At 40.8% G+C, this 26,643-nt stretch overlaps 2 protein-coding genes across 9 annotated transcripts in view; both read right to left on the bottom strand.

Annotated features, from left to right (window-relative positions):
* Positions 1-25,558, bottom strand: part of LOC133132631 (teneurin-4-like) — a 208,475-nt gene extending 182,917 nt beyond the window's left edge. For 4 of the 8 annotated variants that reach the window (XM_061248181.1, XM_061248183.1, XM_061248185.1 and 1 more), the window contains exons 1-2: positions 25,306-25,534; positions 21,059-21,322 (exon numbers count right to left, since the gene is read on the bottom strand). In XM_061248181.1, coding sequence (XP_061104165.1) covers positions 21,059-21,322; positions 25,306-25,534 — 493 coding nt within the window. Of the gene's footprint in view, positions 1-13,921; positions 13,932-21,058; positions 21,329-25,305 lie in introns of all 8 variants that reach the window. The other 4 variants (XM_061248180.1, XM_061248184.1, XM_061248187.1 and 1 more) reach the window with 3 other exon arrangements.
* LOC133132448 (small ribosomal subunit protein uS2m-like) lies at positions 2,293-3,010 on the bottom strand. Its single transcript, XM_061247894.1, is given in 2 exon segments — positions 2,293-2,716; positions 2,718-3,010. Coding segments are annotated over 2 exon segments (717 nt in total).
* Positions 25,559-26,643: the final 1,085 nt, after the last annotated feature.

Here is a 26,643-nt window from a genome sequence, read left to right as displayed (position 1 = left end):
GCGAGGTTCCTCAAGTTACATGAACCACAAGTTCTTCACACTGTTCCCAACTGACATTATTTAAACTGCATATTACCACATTATGGAACTATTGGCAATGAAAAATGATAGTCCTCTAGACCAGGAAGTTCCATTCTTTTTTTCCATTTAGGTTTTTGGCTCGACCAATTACCCATTGTTCAATTAGCTAATTAGCTGTATGGACCTAACACTCGTTAAATTGTAGATCTGACTAGAGCGGGCAGATTATGAAATGTTTGGAAGAAAATATTATTAGGAAATTACAGGGAAGAAAATTAAAGGAAAACTACAAGGTAGTGGCCTATATACAAAACATTAGGTGTCAGCGAGTAGTGCATTGTGTATACGTGGATACTAATTCCATTTTCCGTTACTCACAAGACTTTCACCTGAAGCACAACTACTAGACTACAGCTTTGCAATGTTATGGAGGTACATGTCAGGTTCTGTGTTTTCACTGTCTTATCTTTTGTCTATGTGCCTCGCGTTTCGGTGTTTTGGTACCCACTGTGCACACCGTAGTCACCCTGTCAGTTTGTTCATTCATTGTTATTCATTTCACCTGCGTTTTCACTTCCTGATTGTTTCCCACACCTGATTGCCATTACTCTCCAGCGTTTATCTCTGACTAATACCTGGTACAACTCATTTTGTTTTCTACTTCCGCATTCTACTTATCCCGTCTGTCTAGTTCTGAACTGCAGTGTATCGATCTGTTTTTGTTTTCGACTTTGTTCTTTGGATTTTGTTTCTGTCTGATTTGCCTGCTTGTTTTTGACCCTTCGCCTGTGACCACAACTATGATTTGGATTATCTGTGTTATACCCATTGCCTGGATTATTAATTATGAACTGCTTATTCCCTGCTATCCTTGTTTGCTGGCTACTGAACACTGCCTGTCTTACCTGCCTTTATTTCAATAAATATGAAAAGCTATGCCTTGGTCTCGCATCTGGGTCCAGTGTTAAACGAACCTGATAGAAAATGTATATTAAATCTTTATCTGGTCAATCTTAACATAAATTTAAAACCGAAACTGTCTGGTTTTATTTGGAACATTATTTGGAACATTATTTCGACATTTAGAAGTACAAAAAACCTAGACAATTTGTGTCCCGGGAAAGAATAGTCATTTTCCTGGGCAGTCGCTCAAAAAAGAGAACAATACAGGAAAAACCAGAAAATGTGGCAACCCTAAGTCTGACCCAGGTAGAAAGCTCACTCACAAAGTGCCACAATTCATGTTTTCAAATGTTTGGGGTGTTATGGGTTCATTCAGCGCAGTAATCCTGCTGTGTCAAATACCACCATTCAGATTGCTAGCTAGCTAGCTACAGCAGATACTGTTGTTAAATGCATGCTGTACATCCATCCATCCATCCTTCCATTATCTTAACCCGCTTATCCTGAACAGGGTCGCAGGGGGGCTAGAGCCTATCCCAGCATACATTGGGTGAAAGGCAGGAATACACCCTGGACAGGTTGCCAGTCCAACGCAGGGCACACACACCATTCACTCAAACATTCATACCTATGGGCAATTTAGACTCTCCAATCAGCCTAACCTGCATGTCTTTGGACTGTGGGAGGAAACTGGAGTAACCGGAGGAAACCCACACAAACACGGGGAGAACACAGAGAGGCCCCGGCCGATGGGGATTCAAACCCAGGACCTCCTTGCTGTGAGGCGGCAGTGCTACCCACTGCACCATCCGTGCCGCCATGCTGTACAGTAACAGTAATAAGCCAACAGAGTCCACCAAGATAAGCGTTTAACATTATAGAACACCAACTGTTAGATAAGTAACATGAAGGACCAGAAACGGAGGCGATGAGTAGTTAAACCTAGACAAAGAATGGCTAGACATCAAGGATTTTCAGTCGTCCTCGCACATTAAAGTGTATTCAGACCACTTCAGATGACAGGTAGGTTTTCTGGTTTCTGGTTTGACCAGAAAAATCACTCATTAGCTAGCTAGTTACATTAACATTACAGCAATCTAAACAATCCAACGCAACATCATTACATTACATTACATTATTGGCATTTGGCAGACGCTCTTATCCAGAGCGACGTACAGTTGACTAGACCAAGCAGGAGACAATCCTCCTCTGGAGCAATGGAGGGCCAAGGGCCTTGCTCAAGGGCCCAACGGCTGTGCGGATCCCACTGTGCCTACACCGGGACTGGAACCACCGACCCTGCGGTTCCCAGTCATGTACCTTAACCACTACGCTACAGGCCGCCCCATGCTGCCTCCTATCAAGTCACTAAGGGGGGGGTAGGGGGGCAGGGAGTGAGTGAGGGGTCACCGAGTGGGTCTTCACAGGAGCCCCGTGTTCTTGTGAGGCAGGTCTGGTGACGCCATGCAACAACTCCATCTGCTTCCTCTTCTCCTTGGCACGGTTAATGGTCACCTTGAACAGCTTGCAGTAGAGCTCCACGGAGGAGGGCGTGTCGTCGTTGCCGGGGACGGGGTAAGTAACCAGGCTGGGGTTGCAGTCCGAGTCCAGCACACCCACCGTGGGGATGTTCATCTTTGCAGCATCGCGGATGGCCATGTGCTGCTGGAACACATTATTGAGGGTGTTGAGGAAGATCATGAGGTCAGGGAGCCGGACGCCTAGGCCGTACTGAACGTGCGCGTTGGTAAGCAGGCCGCCTTGCCAGAAGCGCGTATGGCCGTACTTCCCGGGCAGTGTTCTCTATCAGGTGGCTGAACTGCCTGCGCCGGCTGACAAATAGGATGACCCTGCCTCGGTACGCCACGTGGGCAGTGAAGTTGAGCGCTTGCTGCAGGTGCTTCATTGTTGTATCTAGGTCAATAATGTCCTGCTCCAGCCGACAACCGAACAGGTAAGGCTTCATCAACCTAGATCTGCAGCCTCTTTTGTGGCCAAGGTGAACCTTAGCTTGAAATAGGTCCTTTAGGGAGAAAAGTTCTGACAAGTGGAAGTAGTCAGGGTGCTTCAGGGGCAGGGTGAACATCACTGTGAACAACTTCAACTAACAAATCAAACCAATGGCTATCGCCCATACGTGTCACAGCACAATCCTAGTACCTAGCTAGCTGGCTGTGAATAACTAAATAACAAGAATCACCACCAGGAAAAAGCTAAATGTACTACCTTACCTCTAGCTAAAATAATGTCCATTTCCACAAAATCATGACCGCATCCTCCGTGCTTACAATTAACACAGGCATTTTTAATCCCGGATGATTCATGTCGAAACTAGCTTGTTTGAAGCATGTGGCTGTGTGTTTACAATGGGTCACCTCTTCCCCGTAGGCAGCCAGTCTCTTGACATGCCCGAGAGAGAAGTGAGGAAAATAGTAGTAGTTTTACTGATCTAAGGGGGAGGAACCAGGGAGGAACTGGACTATCACAAAGCTGTTTACATGACGTTACGCATTCGTCACTGATGTACAGCTACAGCAGCCAATGTAAAAAATAAATAAAGCAAGCCAATTCTCCCATTAAGGATAATGAATCCAAATTACTTGTTCATTACATTACATTACATGGCATTTAGCAGACGCTCTTGTCCAGAGCGACATACAATGAAGTCCAGATCAAACACAAGTATAAGTGCGAAGAGGACCTGAGAGGACAGTACAGTTCCGAGTCCTAGTGTAAACACAGATAATCAGAACCCTTGAAGAGTACAATCAACTTCCAAACTAGCATACCACAGTTGGCAGCTAGAACACCCTGAGTACAACAATACAACAGCCAATAAAAAACAATATCTATACAATCTATACATAAGTGCCATTACAGTCTACGGCTAATCATGGCGGTGAGTGGGAAAGGTGTAGCCTGAAGAGATGAGTCTTCAGTCTGCGCTTGAAGGAGGTCAGAGACTCCCACACCGTGGGACCAGGACAGACAGCAGTCGTGAGCGTGAAGTGCAGGTGTGGCGAGGGGGAGGCGCCAGACGGCACAAAGTGGCAGAACGGAGGGGTCTTTTTGGTGTATAGGTCTTGATAAGGGATTTAATATATACAGGGGCTGATCCCTTCACTGCCTGGTATGCGAGCACCAAAGTTTTAAATTTGATGCGAGCCATAACAGGCAGCCAGTTGCTGAGCAGGCGGGTGACATGTGAATGTCTGGGAACATTGAATACCAGACGGGCTGCAGCATTCTGGATCAGAAAAAAGTTCAACATTCGTATTCAGAAAAAAGTCAATACTTGTTACTTGGATCACCCATACAAAACATATATATTTCTATAAAAATGTACATATAAATATAAATTGATACATATAAAATTGATATCAGAGTGTGTACATACAGTGTACACAAAAGATACATTAAAATACAAAAAAATTACTAAACGCCTTATGTTTTTATAATTTTATCATTTCTGGACCAACCCAGAACTACTTTATATTTGTACACAAATTTGATGTCAACTTGCTTCCAAAATGTGGTAAAGACATTGACAGTTCTCCAAAAACTGCACCAGATATCATCAAGTGTCCCCAATCTCTCTTTTAAAATGGATTTATTTTATATGTAAAGAAAATAACCTTGTGTATATGTATTATACAGCATGAGAGTATGTTTTTATAAAGCATGCCCAAAGTGTCCAAAAAGTGCTCCTAAAAGGATTACTCACCGTAATGCGTTCTAACGAACAGGTCTTACAGGTTTATCTATAGCAAGTCGAAATCCTGTAATTGTCTGTTACCACCTCATATGGCATGGACGTGGGGTTGGACTTTAGGAGGCAAACAAACATGAAACTATTTACAAAAGTACAATATCAGACTATACACAGACCAAAAGTACTATGACGTCACCACACTTCAACCCACACATTTGCAAAAAAAACTGTCCTCTTGCTATTGATATTGCTAGATAAATACCCTCAGGATAAGCTAAAAACCTGGATTTACAGTGATATAGTCCAACCCAGTGGTGAAAGCTTTGTGTATTCTGCACTGATTTATGTCGGACAAAGATTTACCTGCAATGCAAATGCTCATAGGATGGTTACGTATGTCTGTATATTCATTCGGCTATGTGAACGCACATCTCGAAAATGGCTGAAAGTATTAAGAAATAAATAAACTTCAACGTTAGTCAGAAAACAGTAGTAGCTTCATAACCAGGTGGGATATTTCCACCAATATGTCTCATGTGTCTAATATTCCATAAATATTTCTGCATTGAATAAATTGCAAAACAAACTTAAATCTCTACCAAACCAGAAATATGTCGGCCGGACGTGCAATAAAACTGAGATAAGTAAAAAATTAAATAAAACTATGTGTTGTTCATACGATTCTGAATTGTATACTTGTGTTCTTATATTGGAACATATATTTTGAAGCAGAGAAATGGTATCAAGGATAGTTAGAATATGCCTTTTATTGTCTGAGTCTGTGGCGAGGTGAGGGTTGTAAACCGTGAGAGTGGCGAGGGGGAGGCTAGAGTTTTATTGCCCTGCTTTGCATATAAGAGCATCTAAACTGTTGTTCTCACTATTTAACAATCTAGCATCGCCGTGTTGTGGTTTTATTATGTCGCAGTTTTTTTAATTATAGAAATATGAACACAACAATAATTTGGGACATTGACTACTCAACCACACGGGGGTAAAATTTGATATGGTTAACATTCAAAAATTATGAATGTCATAAAAATGTGTTTTCAAATTGAACAATAGTCTGTTTAATTACAGTATAATCCTAGCAGTGTTAGACATTAGACATAATATACAATTTTTGTATTAACTTTACTTCTGTGGTACTTGGGAAAATGTACACACACACTTAAGCTCTAACTGAAAATTGTATTTCTTTAAGTATAGCTGTTATAAGAAAAACCCAATGCAAAACCTAGAGTCAACTGCTTCTACATGGCTTTGTTTACAGAAAATAATAAAAGATCCCAGCCTTATATTAGACAAAATGAAAACATTCCATAGGGACGTAAATATAGCTATGAGATCTGGCTAATGGGCTGATCAATACATTTAAACAGATCACACATATGATTGGATCAATTAAATTAATGCAGAGCAGAGAAAACCAGGAACTTCAATGCAAATCGCATTGCCTATCCCTGCTCTAGATTTTTCTATTTAACCCAATCGCTGCTTTTAAGCATGGGCATTTTAAATACCACCTCCTTCGTGTAGCTCCGCATGTGGTCAGCTGTGGTATCCAAGGGGAATACTGCACTGTGGTGAATCCAAATTTTCTAGCAAATGTATTGAGCAGCAGGTGAAGACTAAATAAATAATAACATCAACGTCTTAAAAAATAAAAAAAGTGGAGGGGGGGCCTCAAACCATTAGAGACTTAGGGAATTTATTTTTTCCTTTATTGGCGGCCTGCCAGGCACAGGGAGTGGTAGCAAAAACTGCCTAACTCTTTGAGGATCTAATTCCATTTCGCTGTGAATATTAAATCAAGGAAAACCAATAAATTTGCGGCAACTGGGATTCAGGGTGCAGTAATGCAATTGATTGTTTCATTTGGCACACATGATGTTCAAATGCAATGATATTCAAAAGCTTGCATATGTGCACATCAGAAGGTAATGAAAGAAAACATCTTCTTGGCTCTTCAAGCAAAGTAATTGCTCATTATTTCATGTTGTACATTTATTGAAATGTAACTCTGTTCAGACATATTCAAGTAAATGAGAGCTGATGAGTTGTCCCTGTTCCAATCTGTAATTAGATGGGCTTTTCTATAAAGCAAGAGAATATGGATACACAGGATTCCAGGATTCCAACAATTCATGTTCTTAGCTGGACTCACTCACAAATGGAAGCTTGTGATATGATCCATGGCTTCATAAAGACAGTTGGGCAAATTTAGCCAACACCAAAATAAGGTAATTGCATTAATGTATAAGCAGGACAAATCAAGTGCTAGAATTACAGTATATTTGAAACCTTTGAAAAGATTATTTAAGCCCATGGGAATGTTGTCTTGAACATGAACTGAAAATGAACTGTATACATATAAGTTCTTGATTTACATCTTCAATTTACAAGGATTGGTAAAAATATATATAGCACTGGGCAAAGGTTTTAGGCAGGTGTGCAAAAATGCTGTCAAATAAGAATGTTTTCAAAAATAGAAATGTTCATAGCTTATTTTTTATCAATTAACAAAATGCATGAACAGAAGAAGTGAATGAACAGAAGAAAAATCTAAATCAAATCAATATTTTGTGTGACCACCCTTTGCCTTCAAAACAGCATCAATTCTAGGTAGGTATACTTGCACACAGTTTTTGAAGGTTGTTCCAAACATCTTGGGAGAACTAGCCACAGTTCTTCTGTGGATTTAGGCAGCCTCAAATGCTTCCGTCTCTTCATGTAATCCCAGACAGGCTCAATGATGTTGAGATCAGGGCTCTGTGGGGGCCATACAATCGCTCCCAGAACAGCATATCTTCTTTATGCTTAAGATAGTTCTTAATGACATTGACTGTATGTTTGGGGTCATTGTCCTGCTGCAGAATAAATTTGGGGCCAATCAGATGCCTACCTGATGGTATTGCATGATGGATAAGTATCTGCCTGTACTTCTCAGCATTGAGGAGACCATTAATTCTGACCAAATCCCCAACTCCATTTGCAGAAATGCAGCCCCAAACTTTCAAGGAACCTCCAGCATGCTTCACTGATGCCTGCAGACACTCATTCTTGTACCACTCTCCAGCCCTTTGGTGAACAAACTGCCTTCTGCTACAGCCAAATATTTAACATTTTGACTCATCAGTCCAGAGAACCTGCCGCCATTTTTCTGCACCCCAGTTTCTGTGTTTTCATGCATAGTTGAGTCGCTTTTCTACGTCGGAGGTATGGTTTTTTGGCCACAATTCTTCCATGAAGACCACTTCTGACCAGACTTCTCCGCACAGTAGATGGGTGTACCTGGGTCCCACTGGTTTCTGCCAATTCTGAGCTGATGGCACTGCTGGACATCTTCTGATTGCAAAGGGAATTAAGCATGATGTTTCTTTCATCTGCAGCACAAAGTTTCCTTGGCCAACCACTGCTTCTACGGTCCTCAACGTTGCCCGTTTCTTTGTGCTTCTTCAACAGAGCTTGGACAGCACATCTGGAAACGCCTGTCTGCCATGACATTTCTGCCTGGGAGAGACCTTGCTGATGCAGTATAACTACCTTGTGTCTTGTTGCTGTGCTCAGTCTTGCCGTGGTGTATGACTTCTGACATTAAACTGTCTTCAGCAACCTCACCTTGGAAGCAGAGTTTGGCTGTTCCTCGCCCAGTTTTATCCCTCCTACACAGCTGTTTCTGTTTCAGTTAATGATTGTTTCAACCTACATATTAAATTGATGATCATTAGCTCCTGTTTGGTATAACTGCTTAATTAGACACCTGATTTTGTGCAAGTGAACCTCGAAGAATTGATGCTGGTTTCAGTTAAGGCAAAGGGTGGTCACACCGAATATTGATTTGATTTAGATTTTTCTTCTGTTCACTCACTTTGCATTTTGTTGATTGATAAATGCTTTAGAGCATTTTTTCACACCTACCTAAAACTTTTGCACAGTACTGTATATTTTTCACCAATTTAAAGTATTTACACATTCTGTGGGTCCCGGGCTGTTTGATAATTTAATTTAGTTTGGCCTGTTCTGACATTTTTAAGTCTGCCCGTTCTAGTGAACAACAAAGTTAACTAAATGAAGTTAAATTGCAGTTGTGTTTTTTGGTGGATTTAGCACCATCGGTGGTCACTGATGGTCAGAGAAGTTCATTTTCTCTATCCAAATACCACAGTTCTATTTGAAACGTAGCCACAAGCTACTACGAGGCAAGGAGTACATACATAGAAGGTTTATATAAAGACCATCAAATGGTAGTGTATTTTGGAGAAAAAAGACTGCTTAGAGACAACCAACAATGCCATCTGACATGGTTGACATATGTTGAGCAACATATCACACCTAATTTAAGACCCTCATTGGGTTTTAGACACTTGGGGCCAGATTTACAAAGATTTATAAAGAGGGGATTCACAATTAATGTCTGCTTTGTCTGTGATGTGGTTCTATGGCCAGACAGGAAGGAAAGAAAGGATGCAGATCCAAAATGTTTGTTTTTCTCATTTTGATATTTAGAATTTTGTTTTGTTACTGTATACAGTATTTGTATTTCTCTCATGTAGAGAACACCTTCAATAACAACAGCATGTGTTGAAATGTTTACATTAGTTTTGAAAAAGAAAACATTTTGTTATTATTGGTGTGTTTGTTTTGTACAGTATTTTATAATATTCAGTAACATGTTCTATAATCAGTTACTGTCCATAGTCTGTATGTGCAACACTGAAAATACAATACTGATAAGGAGTTTCTCCAGCATGGTTAATGGTATTGTGGGGTTTTTATAGATTTGAGAACATGTGGTATGGTTTCTGAAAAGTGTGTAAACAATGGAAAAAAACAGTATACACCCAGACCCAAATCAGGCAAAAGTGTTTTAATCTCACTTTTAAAAGGTAAACTACCCTGCTGAAAAAAAAGTTCAGACTAGGTTTGGAAACAGCTGATAGCTGGTTGACCAGTTCAGACCCTCTCCCAGCGACCAGCTCAAGCTGGTTGGAGAACAATGTATTCTCCCACTAACTGTACTGCACTTGGCCAGCCACCACCCCTTTTCATTACACAGCCAGCTCAGCTCAGTCATGCAGGGTCACCACAGGGTGATGACAGGAACCCAATCCACCACAAGCAGTAGGTAGTAAGGATGAGCCATGGATTAATCAGCTGACTGCAATCCTGAGAGACCAATCGTGTGCTGCCCTGAGGACCTCCTGACCACAACAGGCCCTGGGACAGGCGCAGGGACAGTCACAGGCACACCTAGCCATGGCGCATCAAACTCATTTGCAAATCAGTCTACAGTAAATACAGTCGTGAATTATCTCAGTTCGACTTTCCTTTCTACTCAATTGCTGTTATAATGGATGTTCTGTTCCAACCACGATGAATTGGACCACTAACAGGTGAATAGTGCAGCATAGCACAATGGTGTTCACTTAATTAGCATATCAAACGCTAACCATTTGCAAGAGTGACTTGCACACCTGAAATTAGTTTTCACATCATCCACAGTAGATTTACTAAAGACAATCAAGTGAAGTGTCTTTCTCAAGGTTCATGATTGGTTAAATATGTCAATTCTTCTATGGAAATTGAAAATACTGCAATATATGTCATATTAGGGCAGTTCATAAGTATTTTGACAGTGTTACAATTTATGTTCTTTTGGCTCTGTACTCATGCACATTGAATTTTAAATTAAGCAATGAATGATGTGGTTAAAATACATGTCACCATTAATTTTAGGGTATTTCCATATTAGGTGATCTGTGTAGGAATCACACCCCTTTTTCTAGTCCCTCCGTTTTAGGGGACCAAAATTAAATGGACAGTAGGCTTTTCAACTCTCTTCTCAATTTCTCCTTAGTGCAGAAATAAGAAATCTTTCAGTATCTAGTCTTGATTATAGGCTTCTAATTGCCTAGAATCAAGACTCTGGTTCTCATATTGACAAACGCCAGTCTGTTATTGGCGTTTGTTAACATGAGGACCAGAGTTATGTCAATGGACGTGAAGGAAGCAATTATGAGGCTGAGAAATAAGATTTAAAACATTGAGGAGATATAGGTCAAACAATAGAACAATCAATAGTTTGGAACACCTTCCAATGTGCTGGATTTCAGAGTCAAAAGAATAGGAACTGTCCAAATACTTACGGACTGCACTGTATATGGAAGTCAAAATGTTACGTACATTTTACAGCAATTTTACAGTTCCCTAGTGAATGAGTCCACTAGTTTATTTCTTTTTCAAGGCTTTGCAAACTGCTGTACTTCATAAATCCAGTTTCTGCACTATCCTTCTTAATTAATCCTCTGTCCTCTCAGTCTATTGATTTTTTAGCCATAGTTTGTCCTCAGGTCTTCATGACAGGACCCTTCTAATTTCTAATACAATCTTCACAGACTAAAACCAAGACTAGACACCACCAAAACCACAAACATGTCAGCTCACCTGCATTGACACCAGCTTACCGTGTCTATCGGTGAAATTAGACAAAATATGAAGCAACACACAGGCAGTAAAGTCAGCAGCATTTGGACAGCCTTTCCCAGCAGATTATAATGGGCAAAATAAAAAACAATGGTCCTTGGGATGTTTTAGCCACAGATATGAGACCCTACACCAGTGGACCTTACACCAGTGGTCTCAGTGCCATGGAGGACCGTGTATGCTGGTTTTTATTCCAATAATAAGTTCACTTATTTGCTGAATTAGGGCTGTAAGTTTACATCAACCATCAGAATGGGGAAAAATGTTTATATCAGTGATTTCAACTGTCGCATGATTGTTGGTGCCAGACGGCTGGTTTGAGTATTTTTGTAACTGCTGATCTCCCGAGATTTTCACGCAGATCTTCAGCCCTTAGAGTTTACTCAGAATGGTGAGAAAAACAAAAAACATCTAGTGAGTGGCAGTTCTGTGGACTGAAACACCTTGTTGATGAGAGAGGTCAACAGAGAAGGGCCAGACTGGTTGAAGCAGACAGGAAGGTGACAGTCACGCAAATAACCACACATTACAGTGCAATGCAGAACAGCATCTCTGAACACACAACGCGTCAAACCTCTAAGTAGCAGCAGAAGACTTAAGTCCAAAAAATAGTTCACATGCTACTAAATATATACTGCTCACTGTTTTAATTATAAATTTGTCAGAATTAGATTCAGAATCAGAATCAGTTTTATTAGTAGTAGCGCAAATATTAGTTAAAGGGCAGTAATAACAAATAATATTATTGCATTGTTTTATGATAGTAATATTATATTAATAATAGTTGTAGCAAAAAAGTGCAATACATTGCATAAATTGCATAGGCAGAAAGTGCAGATGGCAGCTGAAATAAATATCAGATGTGTAGAGACCAGTGGAGGCTCCTCCATAGAGGTGGAGGAGGCCTGGCCTCCCCAATAATTTGAGAGAAGAGAGAGATTTAAAAAAAACAATAAATATATTTATTTTATTTATTTATTTGAACAAAAAACATATTTTTTATTTTTTATATTCATATTATTTTAGTTTTGTTCATAAATCTAAATTTTCCCATGGCTAAAACCCAATATTGCAATTGTAAAGCAACAGGCCAGATTTCCCTATCAGTTTGTATTAAGGGAGGCCAGGCCTCCCCTAGGAAATGAGATTCTCATAGAAGGCAATGTAATGCATTTTTTTTCATGCCAATATGTGATTGGCCAGATCACTGAAAATGGGTGGGCAACGGAGGCCTGGCCTCACCATGCATTGTGTCCAGGGCTGAAAGATTGACATTTTGTTCGTCCAATCACATGCTACTGGTTCATTTGGAATCAACTATCCTTTCCTTTCCTATTCAACACAGAAGCCATTTTGAGAATTCGCTAGTCACTTCAGTCAAACAAACACTCGCCATAGTGGGTACGAGTTTATAGCTCATTTGGCCAAACACTTTTGCTTAAAACTACCTCGGAAGTCGGCGAGATTCTAGCGCAATTTGAGATCTTGGGCTGGAGATATGCAGATTCCAGATACTAGGGAGTGAGAATGACATTCAATAGGTCATGTTAGACACCATTTGGGATTTATTGAACAGTTTTATTTTGAATGTAGTCCATTTCGTTTTATTACAAGTCAATTTAATAATCTTCCATATCAAATTACCGAATTGTTGCTCTGTGAGGAAATTCACTCTAAATACGAATAGAGTGCTGCCCTCTAGTGGATAACGTTAACGTTAGATAAAGCCAACTGGAACCATATTTTTACATATTTTATATTAAATATATTGAATAAAACTACATATGATAAAGAAAGTGTTATCTTATCTTTTTTATATGCTAAACTTGATTAAATTGGTGATTACATGTTGAAGCTGTAGAAGAATGAAAAATGTAAGCTAAACAAAATTGTTTTTAACTACATAATTAAAATTCCTGCCTTTTACACATGTTCACTTGGCATTTATATTACATCCAAATGTCATTTCTCAGCTTAATTATCAGGCAGGCTCATAGACTTACAGCAATGTCATTTCTTCAGGAAGGCACAAGGCTAAGCTCTGCACAATGAATTTCATCAGCCAGAACTTTCTGACTGTAGCTTACACTCCAAATAGTATGCCTTTGGCCAGCACAAAGACAGATAAGAGAACAGGGAACATTCCATCGCGAGTGAAGTGAGCAAGCGGAAAAAAATGGCCTCCTCAATTCTGGAAGTCACCAGCCTCCACTGGTAGAGACGAAACATTGCGCATGTATGTGGCCTTTCCCGTGGTTTGCAAAGGGATCTTGCATGCTTGTTGCCTCATTTTTTATAGTGTAGTGAAACAGGAAGTGATGGAATGACACAATATAGTTGAGACTGAGATTAACTAAACTAAATTGTATAGCCAATTTCACTTTGTTTGATTTTATCTGCAATAACTGTATGTGGGAACAACTGCCTGGGCTTGTGACAGGTTGAAAATCTCAGTCAGCTGGCCAGCACAGGCCTTGAGCACACGGCCAGGGATAGCATCAGGTCCCGCAGCTTAATGTGTATTCACCCTGCTCAGTACTGAATACACATCGGTGGTGAAGTGTGAGGGGCTGTTCATCTGGGGGGAGTTCAGCTTTGATGGCTGGTTCTCTGTTGTCCCGGGCAAAGCAAGCATAGGTTTACCTCGTTTGGAAGGAAGGCGTCGTTGGTTGGGGGTGATGTGTTTTTGGGTTTGTAGTGTGTGATGGCCTGGATTCCCAGCCATATGCTTGGGGATTGGAGTTATTGTGGAAGTTTGTACTGGTGTTTGGCTTTCCTGATGCCCCTCTTCAGGTTAGCCCTGGATGAGCTGTAGGCCCCGTGCAGCCAGATCTAATGGCAGTCCGATTTAATAGTGTGCCTTCAGCAGTCGGACCTCGCTGTCCATCCAAGGCTTCTGGTTGGGGAAAGTTCTTATCGGTTTGTGGGTGGTGACATTGACAATGCATGTCCTGGTGAAGTCCAGTACAGATGAAGCATATGTTTCTGTGTGGGAGTCTGGGGTGACATGAATGGCAAACTGCAGTCAGTGGTAAAACTGCTGCTGGCCCCCTCTGGCCACACCTTTGTTGTCCTCACCAATTGTTTCACACATCTGATGAGTGGTGTGTATTTGGGGAGTAGGAGCAATGAGAAGTGGTCAGATTATCCCAGGTGGAGGAGGGGAAGATCCAGGTGTGCAGTTTGTTGTTTACTAAAAACAGCAAGCAGTTCTTTCATTGCTAATTTATCATTAGCATAAATTAGCATAAATATCAATGTAAGGCACAATCTCAGACATTCCTTTTCATTTTATTCCAAATTGAATTGGAATTTTGTGAATTATTATAATATAACAGTACATTTAGCCATACACTGTCAAGTGTTGCAATATTTTATTAATATTTAGACCAACCGCATAAACAGACACAATCCAAGTACAACATGTCCAAAGATCAACCAGACTTTTGTCTATTGATAAGAACAACACTATTGTAAAAGGAAAGTATCAGTCTCTCATGCTACTGGATTAGGAACCACACATCACAACACAGTCTTGAAAAGATCAATGACATATAACCCACATCCAATTATGAGCAAATCACTTTATCTGGCCTCTAGAGCACAGGTCTTTCATGCAGTAAATATGCAGCTCAAAGGTCTGAAGAAACCCTCACATACTTTACATTTGCTGTCAGTGATGGAGGCGTTTTGGAAGTTTCAGAGACACCTTTCTCATTTCTATAATCTACTTCTTTCATTAGCATTGGGTTCCCAGGAGAATACAGGGAACTCGGGAAATGTTAGAGTGAACATAACCTTCCCCCAGGGTTCTTCAGAGAAAGGGAGAGATTGATTATCAGCAGCAATAATAACTTCAAACTGAGCCCAATTCCAAAGTCTGAGAGGCTGTGAATGAGAAAGGTATTTGTAAACAACCATTTCTATTCCCCTCCTCATTCTGCCACAGGCTGTCTCACAGCTAAGGGCAAATACATTTTTTATTTGTTCTTTTTCTCCCAATTTGTAAAGCCCAATAATATACACTCACCAAGCACTTTATTAGGTATTTATTAGACTTTATTAATTTTTGACTTATTGGTCTTCTGCTGCTGTAGCCTATCCACTTAGATGTTTGATGTATTGTGTGTTCAGAGATGCTCTTCTGCATACCACTGTTGTAATGCGTGGTTATTTCCGTTACTTCCTGTCAGCTTTGACCAGTCTGACCCTTCTCCTCTGACCTCTCTCATTTTTGCTGGCATAACTGCTGCTCACTGGATGTTTTTTGTTATTCTCACCATTCTCTGCAAACTCTAGAGCTTGAAAATCCAAGGAGATCAGCTATTTCTGAGATGACCCTGTCTGGCACCAACATTCCACAGTCAAATTCACTTCAAAAACAGCTGAACCTCTTGACCATGTCTGCATGCTTTTATGCACTTAGTTCCTGCCACATGATTGACTGATGAAATATTTGCATTAACAAGCTGGTGTACAGGTCTACCTAATAAAGTGCTCACTGAGTGTACAATCAGCAGTCATTGCTGTAATGTTCACTATCAATTCAGGAGAGTGTACAAGCATGGACTAGGCTCTGAAGCCTGCAATGTTAACTTTTTCATCACATTTATATTGAGCTCAGGAAATCAGGCTCAGCATGAGTTAGAGGAAGACATTCATTCATGTGCAACTCAAAAGTGACCTCTGGTGCTCAAAAAAACAGTCATCTTGGCCATCTGAAACCATCTCATCCTTGGGAGAGGCTAGATGAGCAACAGCAATTTGACTTTGTCTTTTCCCATCAAGGTCCCCTCATTCTATTGAATGTTGGTGCAATGCCTTGCTTCAGCATGACTCAAGCAGCAATGCACTTACAGGATGGGGCAATCTGCAGCCTCGGCCCCAGTGTAGCCGAGATAAGATCCATGCAGATGTAGGGCCCTTAAGCAAGGCCTTTAACCCCACCTTGCTCCAGGGGGGATTGTCCCTTGCCTAATCTAATAAAATATAAGTCACTTTGGATAAAAACTGTAATGTAATGTTTTATAATGGACGTTGGACCCCCCCCCCACCCTTGGAGGAGTGTTGGTGCTAAAGAAGAAGGGCCCATGATGGAACTAGAAAGAGGAAAGGCTGTATAAGATGGACGGCATATGGCTGAACAAAACATTTGTACAGCAACAATCCCTTCTCAAAAGCCTTGCCCAACCCCACTCCCAAAACGAACATGCGCATATGGAAGGGGAATGAGAAACGAGAGGGTAGGAGAGAGGGGAACAGTCTGCATTCCCCCCCTTCCCTGCCGCCATGACACCGGGTCACCTCACCCCACTGACATCGCCGATGGCAGTGCCTCCGGCGGCAAAAGGTCACCATGGCAACAGCTGCCCGGGCTGCAGTTCCTCCAAGCAGACCCCATGTGAACATTTCCACCGGGCAAAACCGGGCACCGATAACTGCAGGCTCGCCTTTGTGTATCTGCTGCTAATTAAGGCAGTGGCAGCTCAGACCGGACGGCAGCCTCTATTTTAAACATGGACACTCTCTTTGACTCTTGGAAAAGAAACTGACTGGAATAGTAAAAAAGTTGAATAGTAGAAAAGAAAGCAATAGTGAAAAATAAATAAAAAAGCCGAAATCTTGCTATGGCATGCACCTGCACAGGCCCAGATCAGTGGCAGAAGCTTCTCCCCTGATCTTGACTGTCTCAAGGGAGGCAAAAATAATTCTCCTCCACACTTGCTGTATTGTCACAAATAACATATTTGAAACTGGTATCGTTAATTAGATAATAATGAAACTTTGTTTTTAGCAAAGAAAAGTTTCAGTTTCTCAGAGCCATATGCAAATCCATAATTTCTGTGCAGGTGGTTGGGTGAAAAAATAGTAATCTAAAATAATAAAACAACACAAGCACGTCGTTCAGTTCAGTAAATTCAGTTTAACCTATGAGCAGTGTCAATACTAAAAGTGGCCATGCTAGTACACCTATGTTTGATCAGACATTGTCACTGCTCACAGAGTATTATTATTATGTCACTTTATGACAATAGGATAATACTGACAGTGCCATGAAAATGTATTTTCCCCCTATCTGATTTCATGTCTGATTCCTATCGGATTTCCTGTCTGAATTAAAGCAGTTCTGCAAAGGGGAGTGAGCTAAAATGTGAAAGACTGATATCAAATTATAGGAAGCAAGTGGTTGCAATTACTGCTGCGACCAGTTACTGCATTGTGTTTATGGTGGCAATTATTTTAATACATAGGGGTGATGTGATATTTAATCATATTGATTCATTATTATTTCATTGAAAATTAAATAATAATTTTAAAATGTAATTTGTGTTTAGTCAGGTTCAATTTTGTCTCAAGATCTGACACATATGCAATAACAGAGAAAATCAGGACAGCACTGTTGCAGTGTTAGCCAATAAAATGTTGTCACATGGTTGTTCACTGAACATAATAGCAACCGAGGGGCTCTGATTAGTCCTGAAAAATACAAAAAGCACTACATTGGGATGTACAGTACACTGTAAAACACCACACTGAGATGGGTCACTGCGGCAATAGCTGCCACAGCAGTCACTGCATAAGCACATTAGGTATAATGGGATTCAAATCGCTGGAACATTAGACCTGTATGAGTCAGTATTCATTATATGTGTGCTTAATGCCTCCAGTTAAAGAAACCACACAGGCACAGAAGAAAAGCTGGGCTTTGGTTAGAATAAAGAACTTGAGATTAAAGAGATTAAACTGCTTGCAAAGGCAAACAATATGTTAGTTCTTAATTAACTCCTGCATTCCATTTATATTCACTTTCATTCACTATAATATATATGACTATATTGCAAAACACAATATGTATGCTATGGACAATTAAATACATCCATCCATCCATCCATTATCTTTACCCGCTTATCCTGAACAAGGTCGCAGGGGGCCTGGAGCCTATCCCAGCATACGTTGGGTGAACAATTAAATACAATAGCATGTAAAAGCGATGAGATTTCTTTGTTTTTCCACCATCTTTTGATATTCTAATTTACAATTTGCTTTGTACAGCCAACTGCTAACACAAAGTGTAAAATTAAAGGAGCACTGTCACACTTGTTACAGGTGAGATTATTTGGATTAAATGCTTAAATTCTGTGTAGGCATTTTTAAAATCACTCAGTGTAGCCGTTATATATGGGGCAAATATGGGGCAAAACGTCTAAGAGCAAACACGGCCAGCCCGTGTTTCCCAGAAGATAACGGACACTCAACCTCCACCCTTGAACGCAGACACTGGTTTATGGGCGGCCACCCATCCAGGCGATCCCACGACACTCCAACAAAAATATGGTAACGTTAGCATACAAATAACATGTAACCTAACTTGAGTAGCCTGAGCTATATGGTGGACAGCTCTGACTTCGCGAGTTAGAGGACGCGCTTTTAGATTTTGATGAAGAACTACAACCATACAGTTTTGAACCAGAATTTACAGAGGGAGAACTGTGTGTGCAAGAGAGACAGACAGCGGAGGACAAGATAGCCAAAGCAAACAGAGATCAGAGAAGTGGGAACAGAAATTGGTGTGGGAACTGTGAACTGGGAACTGTGAACTGTGAACTGTGAACCCATGCCTACCGAGATGGAGAGCCTTTGCTGCTACAAATGCGACGGACCGAGAGCAACGGCTGTTGGCAGAAATCAAACACGGATCACTTCCAATAATAACTTTGAACCCTTGCTACATCCTGCAGTACATACCAACTTCTGCTGCAGATTAATTGGAACAAGTATCCACAACCAAGGGGTCCAGGAGGGCAACTAAGCGACGAGGAAGTAAATATCTAGCTAACAAGCTGTATCAAAATAGGTTGGAGATTCAAGCCAATCATGTCCAGTGACATCACTGGATGCGTTTGCCCTCAGAAGTTTTGCCCCATATGTAGGAAATGGCTACACTGACGGTGATTTGAAAAATACACCCAGACAACCCTACACACAGAATTTAAGCATTTAATCAAAATAATCTCAACTGAAACAAGCATGACAGTGCTCCTTTAAACACAACCTTTCTTTTCACATGGTTGTCCTTGGTGTTTGAACTTAAATTATGTTAAAAATGCAGCATTTCAGTCATTCAAATCATTGGATTCAGAAGTTCTCCAAGTTCTCCAAGTGTTGTAACAATGTAACATGGAGATAGTTAATAAGATGTAGCTTACTGCAGAATCAGGTTTCTGTCAAAATTATCCATGGAAACATCATACGTATTTTATTGAAATAATTTCTTTTATGAATTTTTTCTCACCCACCCATCAGCCATCTGTGATTAATCTGGACATTTTTGTGATCTGAATTCATTCAAATTAATCCTTGCTTGCAGTTAGTGTGACACAGTCCTTTGTTTTTGTATACTAAATGGCACATCTCATTCATACCCTTGAGTGTGGTGGCTCTCTACCTGGATTGCCCTGGAAAAATCCTTCCGGAGAGGGATTGGGTTTGAGAAGTGGAGAAAGGCTTTGAACTGAAAGCATCAGTCACAATCATAGTTTTTGCCACCAGAGAACAAATGGATTTGCTGAGGCAGAGTCACACACGGCTCTTAAATACTATTTCAAAAGAGCTTAAAAACTGGGTGCTAAGCAGGGATACATTATGTGTTTTCATAGTAAACGCATGAACTACACTATGCAAATCAACGTAAATTTATTAACTAAATTTACCCAGATGCATTTTGTTCCAACTGTCACTGGCTTAATAATATCCACACTTGATGTGCTTTATAGTGTCAGATTTCGGGAACAGTGTAACCTTGTAAGTGAGGAGAGAGTCATTGGGCCTTTGGGGGCTATTAAGAAATATCAGGCAACAGGAAGAATGAGACTGCAAAGATGGGTTCTATTTACAGGCCCTTTATGTCATCAACAGTGAGATCTCTCTCTCTCTCTCTCTCTCTCTCTCTCTCTCTCTCTCTCTGTCTCTCTCTCTCTATCTATCTATCTATCATCTTAGTCTTTACATAGTACATAATATTACATAAAATAAACCTCACACCAATCGAGGACACCAAAATGAACCAACTTCAAGCTACTGACTCTACAGTAAATTAATTAATTAAATTTCGGAGAGAAAATTCAGCAGAACTCAAGAGAACCATTTCCAGAAGACAGCTTTAACGAACTGACAATTGGTTTATATTTCAAGGTGAAATGCCCAAAGCACAGAAGTGTTAAACCTGTGCATGGAGGTGCCTCCTAGCCGGTCTCCCAGCGTGTGCCATCAAGCCCCTCCAGCTGGTCCAGAATGCTGCAGCCCGCCTGATCACCAGTCAGCCCAGGTCGGCTCATGTCACCCCGCTTCTCATTGGCCTCCACTGGCTTCCTATTGCCGCACGCATCCGTTTCAAGGCCCTAGTGTTGGCATTTCAGGCTGCTAAGGGGATTGCCCCACCTTACATACAATCCATAATCACTTCCTACTCCCCAGCTAGACCACTCCGGTCTGCCAGCTCTGGTCGCCTTATGGTTCCCTCTCTACGTGCACCTGGCGGTCGAGCTGCACATTCACGCCTGTTTTCCGTTCTGGTTTCTCAGTGGTGGAATGACTTGCCTACCACTGTCAGAGCAGCAGAATCCCTCCCCCTATTTCGACGCAGACTCAAAACCCACCTTTTCAAACTCTATCTTAGTCCTCCCTCCTGATTTCCCCTGCCCCTCCTTCCTGATATCCCTATCCTTGTCTAACCAAGCCCGCCCCCCCGAAAAAAAAAAAAAATGCACTTATGATGACAACTATGTTTAGAACAGCATTTCATGTGTATTTTGCTAGTTCTGGATGTGATGCTTTGACTTATGGTAGAACCTATGCACTTGTAAATCGCTTTGGATTAAAAGCGTCTGCCAAATGACTAAAATATAAAATGTAAATGTAAGACCCTTCCTGCCTTACCGTTCTCCGTGTTCTCGTGTTCGGTGTCGGTGAGTGTCAGGTTGGAGTTGGCCCGGCTTGAGAGGCAGGAGCTCCGGCCGGATTTGGCATTCCGTCCCCAGAGTCGGACCACATGCTCCGGGGACATGATGCCTTCCGTCTCGGTGTCTGCATCCGAGCCGACGCTGACGGAGTACCCGCGGTGCTGCATCCCCAAGTCCCCGTGGTATCCTGCACCGTGGGATGGCATAGCGTCGCCAAAACCAAGGTCCCGGAGTGAGAAGTCTGCACAAAGAATTCAATTCAATTTTATTTGTATAGCGCTTTTCACAGAGGAATGTCAGAAAGGCGATTTACAGAGTGAAATAAGGGAAAGAAGATCACTTAGATCACATTTCTTCCCCATTCTGGCATTTCAGCTGCATATCATTAACAAGCTGGTGTACAGGACTACCTAATAAAGTGGTCACTGATTGTATCCCTTTTGGAATTTTTAGTTGCAAATTATTAACTCCTGCTCTCCTGATAAGCGCTTCATGCTTTTATATATGAATGTGACATTTGCATTTCTCATGAAGCAGTGCTTGTCATAACTCCTGTACGGAAAGCATTAATCCAGCATGAACAGCTATATTATCCACTGCATTAGTAAGATAAGCACAAACAGCCATTCTACTCTTTTATCTTTCACAGCACGTACAATCTTTCACAGCACGTACGTGTATCTGACACATGTGGCAAGATGGAGGCTGGCTTGACTCAAATCAGATAAAATCTTTTTGTATTCTTAATTGCTCATCTTTAGTCTTCTGCCAAACTCTCAGACATGTTAATATACATAAATATGACACTATATGTTACTTGTGAGGGGGATTTTTTATCAATTTGGTATCGTCAAACAAAGATGCCATATGGCTATTCATTGCAGTGTGCATGAATGCCAGTTCCCCATCATGTCAATTTCTTTCTTCTTCAGTGCACATAGAATATGCCAATATGCCATGTGTTTCAGTGAAGCAGGGGAGGGAAATCCACATTCCATATTTAAGCCGAAATCTAAATTCATGGCAAGCCCTCGGCCCAACTGCCAGCAATCCATTATCCAACTTCCAATCTGGCAACCACACGGATGTGAAACAACAATAACACTGTCACAGCCCTTTCTTTCATCCCACTGCAGAAACTCAGTAGCAAACTCCAATATTGACGACTGAAGTATTTGCAGCATAAAGGCATTGTGCTACAACACAAGCAAGCATTCAGAAGGGCCAATGGATAATACAAACCAATTAAAATCCTTTATGCTTCGCATTTGCAAAGCAAGGGAAGACATAAGCCATATTTTAGATATGTATAACTCTTTAGATACTGGTAAAATCAGAAAAAAATCTTGCAGATCACTGGGGGTTACAAATGTAACAATGGTTCTGAATTCTGGATGGGGGGGACTCGGCAGGGAGGATTGCCGCATACAAGCACCCCTGATTGTTCAGCGACAGAGATTGAAGAAGGCCTGCCGATCTCCTTCCGGCTGCCGGGGCAGGGTTATAGCAGTGTTTCCTCAGCAGTACATGTGCGATTGAAAAGAAAACGGTATAAATGGCCACCAAATTGGGAGAAAATGGGAAAAATCTTCCAACGGTGTTTTCACTGTCTTCCTCAGAAATATTCACCCAGACAAGAGATTCCTTTGAATCTCTTCATTTAGACATAGGAATCGCAAAATCTATTTTCTGTTTATCTTTTTTGGCATAAAATCTCAAGAACTGTTTTTGCCAAAACGCAACAGTCTCAGCAAGCATGTTGAAAATGCTACGGTTTTGCTACAAAGGCAAGCCTAGAAAACTATACACCGATGGAAATGTAATGTTATTAGCTAAAATGCTTTTTAGTCATCACTTCAATAACATGCCCATAGTTATTACAAACAGATGGGGGTAACGCTTTATCTCTGCAAGTACATTACCAATACTGGTCAGAGACACTTGTACTTGGGCTCACTGTGTTCGAGAAAGCTTATACAAAATGTAGATAATAGTATTTCTATGTACAAGTACTTTTGTAGAAGTATCCAATGCCGAAACAGACAATGATAATTCCTCCAGAGAAATTCTAAATAACAATGGACATTTTATTGACGTTTCTGAAGAGTTAGAACATTTTTAGAATGAGAAACTATTATGCAGGTGGACCTGTGTCGTGAGAAGGACATTGACATTACCTTGACTTGTTTTACCACCCACATGTTACAAGATAAGGAACTTTTGTTGCTAAAGCAATGGCATCTTAAAATAGGTTATACAGACAGAACCGGATGATGCACCCTGATAAAAGGAATGAATGCTAAAAAGGGTTAAACAGGAATTAAATTTGACATCCTAATTAACCCAAGGACTGAATTTATATGTGATGAATCTGAGGAAGTACATTCATTTTCACACCACACACTCCTACTCTGGCCTTTTGAAGACTGAGGGAGCCTGAAATGGTCAACAATCAGATATTCACCAAATAAATGCATAAATTCCTCTGTCCTACACAGCCTTTTGAGGCAAACAAGCAAAATACATAAATAAAACAGGCAGCCTAAGTGTTCACTTTATGCCCAATTAATTATGTTCTGAATTAACCTATTTCTGCTGACAGAACTGCGCTTGGCAAGATGGCTTCTTTTTTTAATTTCCTGAAGGTTCCCATTTTAGCCCTGTCACACAACATGACATCCAACTGCTAACTAACAGCAACGGCTAAAGCTGCCAGTGTTGCTGCCTCTATGAGCCTTTAAAGACTGAGCTAATCTACAGTCACTGTGACCCCAGCTACCCTCTGCCCCCTTTTACTTCCCACCAATCTCCTCCAAAACCACTGGCTTAACAAGATCAAGGGGCTGCGGTTGGGCCCTGAGCTCAAGTTTCACACAACCGCTCTGAAGAGACACTGTCTGCCACACAGACAGTGGTGGTGTTTGTGGGGAAGGGGGGGTCCTAGAGTCAAACCTTGCACTGTGCTTTAATTTGAAATATAATATATTCACCGATAGACAAACGACAACACAGCTGCATTTGGTAAAATCTGAAGTTGACCGTAAATACTATGCAAGGCAAAACTTCTCATGCCCTTATCACTAGAAAACAAAACATAAAGCAATTAAGAAGAACATAAAATACCTAATGCATAAAACAAACAGATAAGCTATACACTGCTACTATGACTACTACCACCATTACCACTACTACTATTACTACTACTAATAATAATAATCATAATAATAATCTTAATATCATAAAATGGTAATTACATCACATTTATTTTCTTTTTTTTCGTTTACTGATAATACATTTGTCTATGGGGTGAGTTTAGTTTTTAAAAATCAAGTTTTGGAAATTAATGCAAGCTGAAATAGGTAGCCAGTCGAGGGAAGTGAGAAGGGAAGTGACATACACTCACTTTACCACTTTATTGGGTATTTATAAGACTTTTTAGACTTCTACTGCTGTAGCCTATCCACTTAAGAGTTATGATGCGTTGTGTGTTCAGAGATGCTCTGCTGCATACCACTGTTGCAATGTATGGTTATTTGCGTTACTGTCACCTTCCTGTCAGCTTTGACCAGTCTGGAAATTCTCCTCTGATGTCTCTCATTTACAAGGCCTATATGTCTACAGAACTGCTGCTCACTGGATTTTTTTTGGTTTTTTGCACCATTCTTTGCAAACTCAAGAGACTAGCATGCGTGAAAATCCCAGGAGATCAGCAGTTTCTGAGAGACTCTGCCACCAACAGTCATTCCACAGTCAAAGTCACTTAGATCATATTTTTTCCTCATTCTGATTATTGATGTGAACATTAACTGAAGCTCCTGACCTGTATCTACATGATTGTGTACATTGGACTGCTGCCACACAATTGACTAATTAGATAATCACATTAATAAGTAGGTATAATAATAAAGTGCTCGGTGAGTGTAGGTAGCCAGTGGAGGGAAGTGAGAAGGGAAGTCACATACTTGGTTTCCATATACCACTTTTCCATTCATCATGATGGCTGTTTTTAGGCCCCAAACATACATTTGTCTATGGGCTGAGTTTTCAAGAACCACGAGTCATGACAACCCACTGGCCTGTGAACTGGTGGCCGCAGTGGAACGAATGAGGGAAATGTTCAGTGGGGGAAATTCATTTATGTTGCATTGTTTTCATGTTCTTAAATTACAACCTGAAATTTACTGTTGTCAAACTGTGTAGCCCATTGAGCGAATTTGGCAATGCACTCACCTTGCCGGAGGAACTCGTCGGCCTCCTGGTGCACCAGGTCTTTGAGGCGGCTGCCGTAGGCCAGCCTGGAGTCCTGGTCGAAGGCTTTGAGCGTCTCACTGGAGCTATAGGACTTGGGCTGCGGGCGGCCGTCCTCACTGTTAGCCGACGAGCTGGTGTAGCGGCGTTCTGCGTCCGGCCTGACCGTCAGCGAGCGATATGGTTTGCGTTCTTTTATGTCCATGGCTGCTCCTTCTCTCGCTTCAACATTAAGACTGGCGACAGGCGTGGATCAATCCCGAGACTTTTAGCAACAAAAAAAAAGAAGAAGCCCGAAGGGATTTTCAGTGTTATTGTTGCATTTTGTTTTTATATTTTTCTTTTATCAACAGAAATTATCAAAAAAACTTCCTTTGAGGTTTACTTTACTGAATGAACACTCGTTTAGCCTCCTTTTGAAATAATAATTCTGTCCATATCAATTTTGAATTGGAAACATGAAAATCAAACTAAGGCTACTGTAAAATGTTATAGTAATCCCCATTTCTTGAAATAATTCCAGGGAAACCTAGCACACTCAGAAAAGAATCATGATTGCATATAATAAAATGAGCAATTCAGCAATACACTTCAGTACAATTACTTGGGAGACGCTCATATCAACAATGACATAGAGTAGTACAATAGAACATCAGTACTACTCTCAGTAATATAAAAACACACTATGACTAAGAAGGCACATTTTAATCAATAATGTAATGCCAACCTACCAAATAGTAAAGGTATCATTAGACAGAAGCAACGATATCTAAGGGGTTCAGGCAAGCCATGAGGTGTGTTTTCAGTTTGCTTTTTGAAAATGGGCAGGGTTTCTGTTGTCCTGTCTGCAGTGGGAAATCTATTGCACCATTTGGGGGGCCAGAAAAGACTGAAGACATGACCAGGAAGTGCAGGCACACAAGGGGGAGGTGCCAGAAAGTAGAGGTCTGGTGTTAAGTGTGGTGTCTGATGAGCTTTTGAATAAATAACAGAGCTATCTCTGTGCTTCCCGGGCGGGGTTGTACCATGCTTTAGAAGTTGCAATACCATTGCAAGAAGTACCATGCAAGCTGATATAGGTGAGAAGGGAGGTGACATACTTTGTTTACGGTAATAAATAAAATATATTCCACGTTTTCTGGCCCCAAACATCAATTTCAGAAATAAATCTGCACTTTCTAAAGTGAAACAAAACCAGAAAAAAGTAATATAAAGAAAAATTATATTAATCATGAGGCCAAAAAAAGAAATTTATTTGTATAAATAGTGCCACCATTGTGCTGTTTCCAGGGGGATGACAGTAGATATTCTCAA

Source organism: Conger conger, chromosome 7 (assembly GCF_963514075.1).
Source record: "Conger conger chromosome 7, fConCon1.1, whole genome shotgun sequence".
NCBI classification, from domain to species: domain Eukaryota; kingdom Metazoa; phylum Chordata; class Actinopteri; order Anguilliformes; family Congridae; genus Conger; species Conger conger.
Note: the sequence above shows the minus strand (reverse complement) of the source record. Positions and strands in the feature narration are given on the sequence as shown.